This window comes from Myxine glutinosa, unplaced genomic scaffold (assembly GCF_964187855.1).
Source record: "Myxine glutinosa unplaced genomic scaffold, kmMyxGlut1.1 SCAFFOLD_2022, whole genome shotgun sequence".
NCBI lineage: Eukaryota > Metazoa > Chordata > Myxini > Myxiniformes > Myxinidae > Myxine > Myxine glutinosa.
The window spans coordinates 64543-79222 of NW_027618117.1; the positions used below are offsets into that span (position 1 = coordinate 64543).

Below are 14680 nucleotides of genomic sequence, written 5' to 3' on the forward strand. Positions count from 1 at the left end.
GGAAGACAGGCACTTAGACACAACCTTATATTATTCCCGACAGACCACAGAGAAACAGGACAAAAACTGACTCACACGGGGTTTGATGGCAAGGAAAGCGGGTATTCGATGGCCAGCACAAGGTGCACCTTGTGCTCAGGGACAGGATGGCGCGGCCCAAAAGATGCAGGAGGTCTCTCAGCGCTCGAGGTGGCGTCTTGTCGTCTCAAGCTGGGGGCGCATCTGACGTCACGTCCGGCAAGCGGCTGCGTATATCCGGCGGGGAGTGACACGCCCTCGGCTCGTTAGCTCCGCCTCGTGGAATCGGCACGTTGCTTCTCATTGGGTGCGTGCGGGGGGGTTACTGGCTCCGCCCCTGACGAGGAGCTGACAGCCAGCCCCTTCGGGGTAACCCCGTGGAGCGCATGGTCTGGAGCTAATCGAGCCGGTGTGAGGACGCATCCTCCCCCGCTCCGCCGCCATCTCCTCTGTTGTTGTTGTAATTGTTGTTGTAGTTGTTGTTATTGTTGTTGTTTGGGGAAGAAGATGGGAGGAGGTATGGGAAAGGTCCTAAACTCACTACTGATGCCATATAATCACATTCTGGTGCAACGAAGAGTCATAATTAATGGAAACGAGGCCTTAACTGACATAGATTAAGAATAACTAGGAAGATGTCCGAAAGTTGGCTACGTGTGGTGCGGTGGACCTGGGCACGACATTTAATGGGGGAATAAGGGGAAGGTCGGCTCTACTGATTGTTATCTATCTATAATTCCAGCAATCTCTGTGTGTCTGTCTGTGTGTCTGTGTGTCTGTGTGTCTGTGACCGCTGTTTCTCGACAACCACGGGTCCGATATACTTGAAACTTGCCAGGTATATTGCTGGGGACCCGAGGATGTGCCTTTTCAAGGTTTGTAATTAATCGGACAAGTACCTACCGAGCTATGTCCAAAAAACGCTTCAACCAATCAGAGAGCAGCGAGCTATCACGTGTGCCGAACCGTTAATGCAATGCAAGCGTTAATGCGTTAATGCAAGGCTTTTCTTTTTTCCCCTCTTCTCTTTCTACTTTTCCTTGCGATTAAATTGCAAACAGCCAAAATACGTTGGCGCTAATTGAATAATTGGCCATTAACACTAAAATAATCGTAACTGCGATATGCCAACTTCCGGACAGTGCAGCCTTCCATGTTGTTGTTGTTTGCAGCAGCTGTTTGCAGCAAGGCAAGGCTTTTCAACTATGTTGCCGTTAAACTATGTTTTAAAACGAATTCAAACTGCGATTAAATTAAAACGATTCATCCTAACTGCGATTTGCGAACTTCCGGACAGTGACGACTTATCTTCCGGCAGCCAATCACAGAACGCTCTGTTGCGTAGGCGTGGCCGATGTGAGACGAGCGGAGCTGAGCGCGTTACGAGCTGACCGCCATTACGGTACGTAATTCGATTTCTTATGCGCATTATTTCTCCCAATTCAGTCAGAGCGAAGGGCGGAAGCGAAGAGCGTTGCTTTTTTTGTTTACGGGCGTACGGGCGGGGTAGAGCGTACGGGTAGCGTTTTTTTTTTTTTTTGGCCACGGAACGGGCACCCACGTACGGGCAATGCCCTAGTTTACATGCAATGGGACTAGGGAATGGGGGATCGGGGAAAGTTGGGGAGTATTGGAGAAAATAGGGGAATATTTACAAGCGGATATGGAGGCCAAATTCCATATTCGCAACAATATATATATATATCTATATATATATATATATATATATATATATATATATATATATATATATATATATATATTATATATATATATATAAAAGTTCAAAACACACCTGGTCACAAGTGTGCCACACTGACCGGGTCCTCAGTCGAGGTCCTCAGCATCATCCCGTTTCGGCCCTTCAACCTCGATGTGGGCCAGCCGGGGCACATACACATCCACATGCAGCAACGACACCTGGATGCGTACATACCCCCACCCCCAGCCAGTGCGAAAGCAGACTACAACAGAAACACCTCCACATCCAGAATCCACAGCACCAAACAAACATGGTGGAACACTCAAACACCCACCTTTTACCCTTCACCACTCACCAACAAAACACACCAGATCATTCATACACACACATACACACACATACACACAAAACACCAACCAACCACCTACCCTTACAACATACACCACTCAACATACAAAAACACACACACTCATGCAAAAATTAATTCATGCAAAAACACCCACCCTCACCCACTCACTCACTCACATACACAAAATAAGAAATAACTAGAACGGGCACTCGGTAGAGCGCATACCTTCGCCGCAGCTACTGTTCTGTACTTGGCATGGGAGTGTAGGGAACAGAACAGTGAACAGTTTGGTGCTGATTTCATGCAAATCGGATAAGAATTGACCGAGTTATGACAAAAAACGCACATTTTGCAAGGTCGTGACCCCCCTGACCTTTGACCCCCAACCGCTAACAAGGGTAATGTCTTCACTGGGTCATGTCGTATTCACAAGATCGGGCATTGAATTCTGAACATTTTGGCATTAGTTGCATGCCAATTGGATAAAAATTGACCGCGCTATGGTAAAAATACGATTTTGACCTTTTCGTGACCTTGACCTTGACCTTTGACCCGATTGCTCCCAAAATCTAATCAAATGTGTCCCGTATAATAACCAATCATCCCACCAAATTTCATGCAATTCGGTTGAATACTTTTTGAGTTATGCGAATAACATACACACACACACACACACAGACATACAAATAAATACACAGCGATCAAAACATAACCTTCCGCTTTTGCGAAGGTAATAATAGTAACAAAAAAAAACCCAAAAAAAAAACCACACAACCAACCACCTACCCTTACCAACATGCACCACTCATGCAAACATGCAAAACCATTCATACAAAACCACACCCACTCATGACCCACTCCTGCAACACACACACACACACACACACACACACACACACACACACACACACACACACACACACACACACACACACACACACACCTCCATTTCTATTCCGTAACCTCAACCTACACCGTTCGTCGTTCGACGTGCCTCCATAAACTTCCTCCATATCCAAAATGAGCCTTTCAAGGCAACCTGGGCCACCTTGTCACACATCCTCCTTCTTTCTGTCCCACACACTCCAAGCCGAGCAAGAAATGCAGAAAAGGAATTGCCAATATACCCTCTGCACCCCACCTCAAATGGCTGACACGAAACTCGCCAACCCTTCTCCTGATACTCTGCCTCCAGCTCACTGTACTTTCCTCTCTTCCTCTCGTGCACCTCCTCCATATTCTCTTCCCAAGGTACCGACAATTCCCCTAAGATGACCTGTCTAGTTGCACCTGACCAAATGACAATGTCAGGCGGCAACCTTGTCACACAGATCTCCTCTGGGAATACCAATTGTGGCTTTAGGTCTGCCACCACCTGCCAATCACAAGCATCTGACAGCCCTCTTGCTTTCCACCTCCTCCTCTTTCCACCTCTTACCACTTGGCCCTCTTTGACAAACCACACCTCTCCCCCATCAGTCTCCTTCTCCACTCTTCATTCTCTCGACCTCAGCACCTCTTGTTGCACCATCTGCACCACCACCGCCAGCACCTGATCATGTCGCCACCTGTATTGTCCTGCTGCCAATGCAACTGAACCTGCACTCAGTGCATGCTGCACCATTCCCACACCTCCACACAAATAACATCTCTCCTCCTGCAACAACCCCCACAATCTCAAGTTTACTGGTGACGGAAGCACATCATACGTTGCCCGCAATAGGAAATTCAACAATATTGGCTCCATCCTCCAAATCTCTTGCCACTTCAATATCCTCACCCGCACACCTTCCCACTTAGTCCAAGCACCTTGCTGTGCCTGACCGACTGCTGTCACACATCTCCCCTCCTATTCCTTTCTTCTCACCTCCCTCTCAACCATCTTCCTCCTCTCTTTCACACATGCCTTTCCCCATCGCTCATGCTTCATCCACCCCAAGCCATGCTTCCCATGCTTTACCATCCCCATGACCTCCTCCTGTTGCAACCGCTCCTCCATCTCGTCCACATCTGCTCTTGCATTCCACTTCCGACTTCCCTTTTTCTCTGGGAGAGCATTCTTTACCACTGCATCACTTGAATCCCGCAACATCATGAACTCCCGCACCCTCACCACCTTAAACTCCTCGGTTAATGATGTCAAGGGAAACTGGAGTTTCCCACCCTGACCATAAAAGGCAATGTTCGTCAAACAGCGTGGCACTCCCAACCACCTCCTCACAAACCCGCTCACCACAACCTCCATTCTCTCCACATGCCCAATGTGTGTGTGTGTGTGTGTGTATATATATATATATATATATATATATATATATATATATATATATATATATATATATATATATATATATATGTATATATATATATATATATATATATATATATACATATATATATATATATATATATATATATATATATATATATATATATATATATATATATATATATACACATATATATATAATGTATATATATATATATACAGTAGATATATATATATACAGTATATATATATATACAGTATATATATTGTTATAGATCGCGGTTTGGATGTTATAGACCGAGCGGTGGTGTAAAACCGCGACCTAACAAAACTCACCCGATTCACCCAGAACTTTGGCCGTATCGCACCCTAGCTGCTCAATGAGGGAAAAGACAAAAGCGACGCAATGTAAGAGGAAAAGGAATTAAAACGAGAAGACGTACAGACGAGTAATGGGGTTTATTATTTACACACACAAGCAAAAAGGAGCAATCAAGTTTATTTACAACACATAAGACGCAGGTGACACAGTGCAAATACTAGCTTATCTACAGGCTTAACTTATCCCAGGACAGAACAAACAAACGACTGACTCACGCGGGGAATTGCAGGAATCGCAGGATGTGGATGGCTGGAGGGAGAGGGAGGTCCAAGGGGGGGTCATGCAGCACGATCGGCGCGTTTAGCAGCCGCCGTTCCTTTTCGGCCCTGCTCCAAACCGCCGCCCAGGCCCCAAGCGGCTGCCGGGTGTCGCTGCTGCTGCCGCCTCCATTTGCCTTGCCAGGCCTTGTCCCACTCGTCTGGTCCAAACCTTCCACTCTTTCTTGGTCCCTCACTCTGACCACCGACTCCTCACCGCAACCAACTCTGTGCAACCAACCCTGCGCAGCCAACTCTGACCAACGGTGCAACCAACCCTGCGCAGCCAACTCTGCGCAACCAACTGTCCAACCACCTCTGTGCAACCAACCAACTGTCCAACCACCTCTCCTTTTACTTCCGTGCGCGCCTTTTTATAGCGCCTCCAGCGATCACGCCCCCGGCGCTTTGGACACGCCCATCGGGGCGCTCACCTCGGCCCTGGCTGGTCGCACGACCCTCGGGCTCCGCCCCGGGCGACGACGGGCGGGCGCGCCCCTCCCCTCCTCTGACGAGGTGGAGACACGCCTTTCTTCCCTGACTCGAGCCTCGTGGTCAATGGCGGTTATTGGAGGGGAGGGAAAGGGAGATTTTTGGGGATGGGAAGGAAAGGGGGTCTATTCTCTTTCACTGGTGCAATGGAGTATTTCAATTAATGGAAGACACAGCCTTACGCTAATACACATAATAAGGATATAACTGTCAAAAGAAAGGATATATCGTGTCCTGCATGTATGTTTTATGGACTAACTACAGAAACGCCCTTTGACCTTTATACAACCACAAACGGAGGGAGGAGGGGTGATATTTTACAACAACCTTTTACAACAACATTTTACCACAACAACAAAATAAAAAAACATTCTCATATCCACAACACTGCACCCTCCTCCCCTTAGGCACGTCCCGGGCCTATTACTTTTACCTTAGTGTGGCACGTAGGTGTAGTTCCCTCTACTTTTAACCTGACCCTGAGTGCGACAGTTTTAAAACATAAATAAATGTGTCCCGCTGCTCCATTGCACCCTGCCTAACAGACTTACGCCCACAGTTAACCGAATTGCGGAATGGTCTTCAAACTATACACTGACGGTGGGAAGCATTATTTACACTGACGCTATTTTTATTTACAAAACTAACCCAGGACCTGTAATTGTTCTTTCTTGGGGGGGGAGACAGTCTGTTCTGCATCAATGCACCATTAAAGCACCCAAAAACGCACCAAAGCACCCTCAAGCACCAATCGGTGCACAGTCATCACTGTTCATGAATAAAAATAACCAAACAACCCCTAACCCTGCAGGTGTCTCTTGCTCTTCGGCTCCCTCTGCTGGTTATTATTATTTGTCTTCCAGATGTTGTCATTCTCTTTTGCTTTGCTTACTGGCGGCCTATTTGCAATAAAGTGTGCCCAATGTGTCCTTCTTATTTATTTTATTTATGGCCCACAGGGCCGACTATGTGTGGTTCACCTGTGGGGCATCGGTGCCCTGTGGCCAAGGTCCGCCAGCAAGATTTCGGGCCCTCTTGGCCGGTTCCAGCAGAGGGGCCATGCCCCAACCCATGGGGTCCATAAGTGGTGCTCGGCCACAGGCATGTGGTCCATAATGTGGTGCATCGATGCAGACAGCTGGTTCTGGGAATTTCGGGCGCACAATGGCCGACCCACGCACGCTCCCCTCGGCGCCCAACGGCGCTCAGGTCCTCATGTGGGAGACAAAAAGGGGGGACAAGACAGATGAGCGAGGGGTAAGGTCTCAAGGGTACACATCAAAAAGGCAATGCAAGGCGAAATGCGTACGGAGGGCGAAGTGAGAAAGCTCGTCCCTACCGTACGTCACCCCCCTGTTACCTAGCCCACCCTTGCCCTTACCCCATATGTACAAAACCTACACATTACCAATTCGTCACTACTGTCACGTCTTCCCCATATTTCCCCTATATCAAATTCGTCTCCACAATCCCTCTACTTCAAAAATTTGCCATTATCAATTCATCATCAATCCTCATAAGGAGGCAGAGATGGAACATCAAAGCACAATGTCACACCCACGTCATGATGCGTCTCACAATCCAAACATTTGCATCATAAAAAATAATCAAACATGGCATGGTGTGGAGTACCTGTCACCTCAGGTGAGTGGGTGCAGATGGTGCGAGGAGATCCTTCATCCTAACTACCCTCTAAATGATTTTAACACACTTTACACTACCCGGGGTCTTTCTCTGGCCAAACCATTGGCCCTCTTACACTATGGGTTCTAAAAACCAATTCCCATTGGCCAAACTGTGGTGCTTTTCAATTTGGGGTCTCACTCCCCCGATTCATCTCCCGGTGCCCTCGCACAATTTCTGGGCCGCGACGTGTACCTCTCCCAGCGGGTCTACCCACCTGCACACCTCCACCACTGTAGTTGCCTCCGAGCTTACCTGCTCCTTACCCTAACCTAACTACCTGGGGAAGGCCCTCTGGCACTCTCCCCACTCGGTGCCCTCTCTGGCACTGGGCTACCCGGGTCCATCCTCCGGATCCTCGGGCCCCATCCACAACTCTACCGGCTCCCAGAGCCCACCTGCGGCCTCACCTGGCCGACATCCTTACAGTGGTGGAGTGCCCAAACCAACTACACACACTAACAGGCTACACGCCCAGCCATTTCCACAACACTAATGCACCCATCCAAACAGCATTCTTCCAACCGCACCACAGATGCCAATATCCAACCACAATTTACCTGTACCCTCTACCTAACTCTTACACTACCCGCCCCGGGTATCCGTGATGGGGGTCCACTCTTCCCCCATTCACACCTTCGCACCATCCACTCCACTCCACAATTTCCACCATTCTCACTCCACGACCATCCATTCCAATCCTCCATACCATTTATTCCATACATCTGTCTTTCATTCACCTGTCGTTGCACACCTGTGCAATCTCACCTGGTGCCACCTGCACCCTCCTCCTCTTTCTGGACCAGTTGGTCAACGCAACACACATCACCATCACTCACTCATACACTGCTCCACACACCTGTTCAGTTGCACACCTGTGCAATCACACCTGTTCCATTCTCACCTGTTCAATCCTCACACACACGGCATCATCTCAGCTAACTTCTCCCCTCTGAAACTTGCGCTTCCCAGTCGTCCCTTTAAACTATTGCGCTCCCACGTCATTATAATCCACACTAATCTACCTGCGTCCCCACTACAGGTATCAGTCACTAACTAAACTTAACGTTACCTAATGTCAATCTCTTCTAGATCCCTACAATATAACCTAACCCACCCGGGCTAGTTTTCACTGCCATACACCCCATAAACTATAGCTCCTTTGCCCCCCGTCTGTGAGGGATGGTGGATTTGCCATCCCACCACATCGGGGGTCTCTCGCTATCAATTTTGTACACCTAAATTCCAACCAATCAAAAATTTGCCAATCACTACTCATCATCTGCCAATCATTACTGCCAATCCTTTGCCAATCATCAAATTTTGTTTTTTCTCTAATTTTGGGTCCAAAACACTATCACTATCACGATCACCATCATCACAGTCCGCTATATCCTAGCCTCGGTGCGTCATGACATCATTAAACTCGGCTTCGTAAAGCCGAGCAATGAATTCGGGTGGTTTGGTTGCCTGCAGGTTGAATCCGTCCGGCTTTCGGTTCAAGGGAGGTGGTTTGGTTGGACCGAGATTCCACGCACCATCTCGGCGCGGCACCTTGCGGTCCCGGGCCCGATGGCTCCATCTCCCCCGGTCGGAACCCCGTCCCCACGAGGGGGCACCGTTCCGCCTCCTCCCACTCGCCCTTGAACCGGACCGGTCGCCTCGCCCGACAAAGCCCGGACTCGACCGTGCGGGGCGGGGCCAAGCCCGAATCGGCAACGACGCTTCGAAGAGAAGCGACGCAGCATCGACCCGCGCCGGGCCTCGCACCCAACAAAGCACCCCCCCTCGCACCGAGTGCTCGCATCGGCTATCCGTCGTTCTAACCACTAAACCGGTTACCATCGATGCTTCACTTGCATGCTTACAAGCATACGCTACCTCTTTCACCCTCACAAAACCTGGCGTTCCAACGCCGTCCGTACATTCCACCAACGCTCTCTCTGTTACACACCACACCTCTTGCGCACACTTCGGTCCACACCTCTCCTCCGTTACGTCCTCCGTAACACTCACCATGGGCGTGCACTCCGCATTGCTCTCACTCCCTGTGTCACACCCCGTACACACCGACGTGCATTCTCGCTCGCACTCGGTTTCACTCCCACACTTTATAACACACCCACTCGCCGACGCACACTTTTTCCTCCCACGCGTGCCATTTCCACTCACTCGGGACCCTTCACCAACGCCCGGGTGCTTCCTCGATCCCAAGCGCGCGAAAATTCTTTTGTCGCTAAACATCCTCTTACAAAATCTCCCAGCACAATACACAGCACGTCTCACCTTCGGGGTTCTTCTTCCTCCCTGCACCAAAACCTGCAAACTTCCATTTGGATTAGCGAGTACAGCATCAGGATGTGCATTTAGACTTTGAGCAATTTCCATTCCTTCCTCCGATTGTTGCTCTTTTAACTTTAAGTCCCCGGTCTCTCCAATTTCAACTATACCCATAATTTCTTTGTTCACCTCGACGACCGTTGGCTTTAATAAAACACCCTCCTCTACCTCATCGGTCGCCGGCTTTTCCAAACCCCGGGTCGCGATTTCTACCCCCGTCATTGTACCCGTGCTTTTCTCCGCTTCGCTCAACCAGCGCTTTCCGACTCGCGTTACCTCCTCGTGCACCCCTGGGACCCTTTCGCCCAACTTGCGGTCTCTGTCCCTCTGCTCCCTTGCCTCTGATATCCGTTTTTCCACTTCACACCTGGATTCCTCCCTCAATTTTTTTTGATCACACCCGGATTCGTCTGACATGGCATCCCTCTTCCAATTATACACTGACTCTTCCATAGAGGCCCTCATTTGTGCCATAAATTGCTCCATGAGGGCCTGCATTTGGGCCATCCCTCCCACTTGTGCAGCGGGTGCGGCCGCCGTAGCAATGTGCGAGGCGCCATTTTGTGCGTCCGATACTCCCTCAACCACACCTTCTTTCCTCTCCTCCACCATTTTTTTTCCTAAGTCCTGGGTCGATTCTACCCCGTCTATCTCTCCCACCGGCATCCCGTCGCCTTGAACAGCCATGGCGCGATTTCAAAATTCGGGTTTTGCTTAAAAAAAACAAAGTTCGGCAGCTCGTAATTTTGACCAAAATTTTTTTTCTAGATGTTTTAAAAATTTGGTTCGGGACCCGAATTCCACTCCCAGACACCAATTGTTACAGATCGCGGTTAGATGTTATAGACCGAGCGGTGGTGTAAGACCGCGACCTAACAAAACTCACCCGATTCACCCAGAACTTTGGCCGTATCGCACCCTAGCTGCTCAATGAGGGAAAAGACAAAAGCGACGCAATGTAAGAGGAAAAGGAATTAAAACGAGAAGACGTACAGACGAGTAATGGGGTTTATTATTTACACACACAAGCAAAAAGGAGCAATCAAGTTTATTTACAACACATAAGACGCAGGTGACACAGTGCAAATACTAGCTTATCTACAGGCTTAACTTATCCCAGGACAGAACAAACAAACGACTGACTCACGCGGGGAATTGCAGGAATCGCAGGATGTGGATGGCTGGAGGGAGAGGGAGGTCCAAGGGGGGGTCATGCAGCACGATCGGCGCGTTTAGCAGCCGCCGTTCCTTTTCGGCCCTGCTCCAAACCGCCGCCCAGGCCCCAAGCGGCTGCCGGGTGTCGCTGCTGCTGCCGCCTCCATTTGCCTTGCCAGGCCTTGTCCCACTCGTCTGGTCCAAACCTTCCACTCTTTCTTGGTCCCTCACTCTGACCACCGACTCCTCACCGCAACCAACTCTGTGCAACCAACCCTGCGCAGCCAACTCTGACCAACGGTGCAACCAACCCTGCGCAGCCAACTCTGCGCAACCAACTGTCCAACCACCTCTGTGCAACCAACCAACTGTCCAACCACCTCTCCTTTTACTTCCGTGCGCGCCTTTTTATAGCGCCTCCAGCGATCACGCCCCCGGCGCTTTGGACACGCCCATCGGGGCGCTCACCTCGGCCCTGGCTGGTCGCACGACCCTCGGGCTCCGCCCCGGGCGACGACGGGCGGGCGCGCCCCTCCCCTCCTCTGACGAGGTGGAGACACGCCTTTCTTCCCTGACTCGAGCCTCGTGGTCAATGGCGGTTATTGGAGGGGAGGGAAAGGGAGATTTTTGGGGATGGGAAGGAAAGGGGGTCTATTCTCTTTCACTGGTGCAATGGAGTATTTCAATTAATGGAAGACACAGCCTTACGCTAATACACATAATAAGGATATAACTGTCAAAAGAAAGGATATATCGTGTCCTGCATGTATGTTTTATGGACTAACTACAGAAACGCCCTTTGACCTTTATACAACCACAAACGGAGGGAGGAGGGGTGATATTTTACAACAACCTTTTACAACAACATTTTACCACAACAACAAAATAAAAAAACATTCTCATATCCACAACAATATATATATATATATACAGTATATATATATATATATACACATTAGATGTGTCCATTTCTTTCTTTTCATCCATTCCTTGGTGGATTTACTGGTATGTTTAGCGTCATTGTCATGTTGCAAGGTCCACCTTCGGTTGAGCTTCAACTCTCTGACAGATGGCCTCACATTATCCTCAAGCACCCTCTGGTACAATGAAGAATTCATAGTGGATTCTATGATGGTGAGCTGCCCAGGCCCTGATGCAGCAAAGCTGCCCCAAACCATAATATTTCCACCACCATGCTTTACAGTTGGTATCAGGTTCTTGTGGTCAAATGCTGTCTTTGTTTTTCGCCAAACATGTCTTCTGGTACTGTGGCCAAATAGCTCTACCTTTGACTCATCTGTCCAGAGCACATTGTTCTAGAAGTGCTGGTCTTTGCCTAGGTGTTCATTGGCAAACTTTAGTCTTGCCCTGATGTTCTTTCTGGACAGCAAAGGTTTCCTCCTGGCACACCTCCCATGTAGATCAAATTTGTGCAGCCTCTTTCTAATGGTAGACTCGTGCACTTTAACATCAACAGTGGCAAGAGCTACCTTTAGGTCCCGTGATGACATTCTGGGGTTCTTAGAGACTTCTTTCAGCATCTTGCGGTCTGCTCTCGGGCTGAACTTGCTGGGGCGGCCTGGCCTGAACAAGTTGGCAGTTCTTTGGAATCTTCTCCACTTGTAGATAATCTTCCGGACAGTTGAATGATTGATTTCAAATTGTTTGGAGATCTTTTTAAATCCCTTCCCAGACTCGTAGGCATCTATAACCTTCTTTCTGAAGGCCTCGGAGAGCTCTTTTGATCTAGGCATGGTGACGCCGCACACTTCAACAACAAAGAGCAAACCAAACTAAATGTCTGATGTTTAAATAAGACACGTTCCTCCAAGATCCTCTCTAACGATGTTCTAATCATTTGCACCTGAGCTGGTGCACCTGATTCTAATTTTAGGTATTTGAAGTAGTGATAAATGTAGGGGTGTACTTACTTTTTCCACATGCGAAATTTGCATTTATGTTTATTTAAATAATGCAATGGACTACAAAATGTAAATGTTTCATGATATTTGTTATATTATATCACCTTTATCTATCAATATTGTTGAAATGAAGATCAAATAGCTGTATGTTGAAATATGTTGAAAAAGTCAAAACTTTACATGGGGTGTTCTTACTTACTTTTTCACATGACTGTATATATATATATCATGTTACTTAGAAGTATTATGAAGGTGATTTGTGTTTTGCAATGTTGAAGTATATAATTCAATTTGGGTAAAAGTTTAAAGTGGTTTAAAGGTGGATAAATAAATTAATTCCAGGTTATACCACCATTTTACCCAGTGTTTATTACATCACCCTATCATTCCTATCAAGCACATTACATTAGTTATTTGTGCTTGTCGGTTGTGTCCGTTATGACTTTCTTAAAAACATTAAGTTTCCTATTTGGAATGATTTTCAATTTTGTTTCACTGCCAGACAGGAAGACAGAGTAAAAATATTATCTCACTCCTCTCTGCACATGCATGATCGGGCCAAATTCAAAACCCATATACGGTAAAATGACAAACTTGGCTTTTGTTTTACGTTCGGATTCATGTTCCGATTCATGTTCAAAATATAAGTCAATTTAAATAAGTTGTTCTTCGATCATAAACTGATAAGACAGATGGACAGACTGAAATTAAACAATTGCTTAACCCCGCTTTTTGCTTCGCGTGCACAGTGAGTGTACTCATGTAAAACAAAATCAAAAGGAAGTGATGGGAGAAAAAGGAATGGAGGGTTGTAGTGAATAAAAATAATGGGGAAAAGGGCATTTATGGGGCCTGGGTTCGAAATCTAACCTAGCTATAAACTGTCATCCCAGTGTTTCAAAAGCAAAATGATTCATCAACATGTGCGCTGTCCCTCGGATGGACATTAAGCTATGTGCCAACATTAGTTAAAGATCCCACAGTGTCCTTTGCCCTAACTACTTCTAGGAGAGGGATGGCAAACCACCCAGCATGACTTTGGCCTCGAAACTGCTTCGGCAGGATGAACACTCTGTCACACGGAGTATGGTAGATCAGATCGGAATACAGTACTGTATGTAAATGGCTTTTTATCTGGATTATGTCTGTTATGCAATGTGTCCAGGTTCACTGGGATTATCATTTAAGATCTCATATCATCATTTAAAGTTTCAGTTATATATATATATATTGAAACACCGACCTGTCCGTGCTCATAGATGGCTGGGTAGACAGCACTGCATGGTCTCTCACGAAGCAAGAATGGCATACCCGGTAAGTCATGGTAATGTAGGTATTTCTCAGGTAAAAGTGGAGAACCTGTGAAAAAGAATGGGGAGAAGGAATTTCCCCCAAGGAATGGGGGAATGAGAAAGAGGTTCAGAATAGTAGTTTGGTGATAATGTCCTTCAAAACCTTTAATACATAGTGGGTATTAAAAATTGTAATAAGGCCCTCCTGGGGCCTAAAGTATCTGTATTCATTTATTCGGATTACTTTTTGAGGATGAAGTCAGGATGTTTGCAATCTTAAACAGAAGCTTAAGCCTACTTCCTGGAACACACATCAACTCATAACCATCCATCCCAACCCTCTGTTCCTAATTGATGGCATTTTAAACTGCCACCATTTTAGCTGGCTGGGTGTCAGCTCTGCAACAACCAGCCATGGATTTGAAGCAAAGGCTTTCTGAGACTCCATCGGTCTGATTCAATCTGTGAAATTCCCAATCGACATCTCTGGGCATGTCCTACCTTCTGACCACAGTTTTGACAAACTTTCCATCAAACTTCCCCTTTTCCTCCTCTACCCCTCTTGGTTACTCTGACGATGTTTCTGTTAAAGCCCATTTTTCATTCGCTATTGTTAGGGAATGACCTCAGTGCCGCAGAATCTGGATGTCCACACAGGCCATCTGGCAGGGATGCAATCTTCCCTCTCACAAAGGAAATGGGCTGCCATCTCTACAATATCCGTTTTGATTCTACCTGGGAATACTTTCATAAAAGCCTACCCTTTATCATGCACTGGCCACTGGCCTATCCATCCCATCTGCAGCTGTCCTCTCCATCCTC

At 47.5% G+C, this 14680-nt stretch overlaps 1 protein-coding gene across 1 annotated transcript in view; it reads right to left on the minus strand.

Annotated features, from left to right (window-relative positions):
- The window catches only part of LOC144889238 (uncharacterized), a 34638-nt gene extending 20727 nt beyond the window's left edge, over positions 1 to 13911 (minus strand). The window contains exon 1 of the mRNA XM_078769303.1: positions 13810 to 13911. Within this exon, the coding sequence (XP_078625429.1) occupies positions 13810 to 13875 (66 nt within the window). The 5' untranslated portion in view covers positions 13876 to 13911. The remainder of the gene's footprint in view (positions 1 to 13809) is intronic.
- Positions 13912 to 14680: the final 769 nt, after the last annotated feature.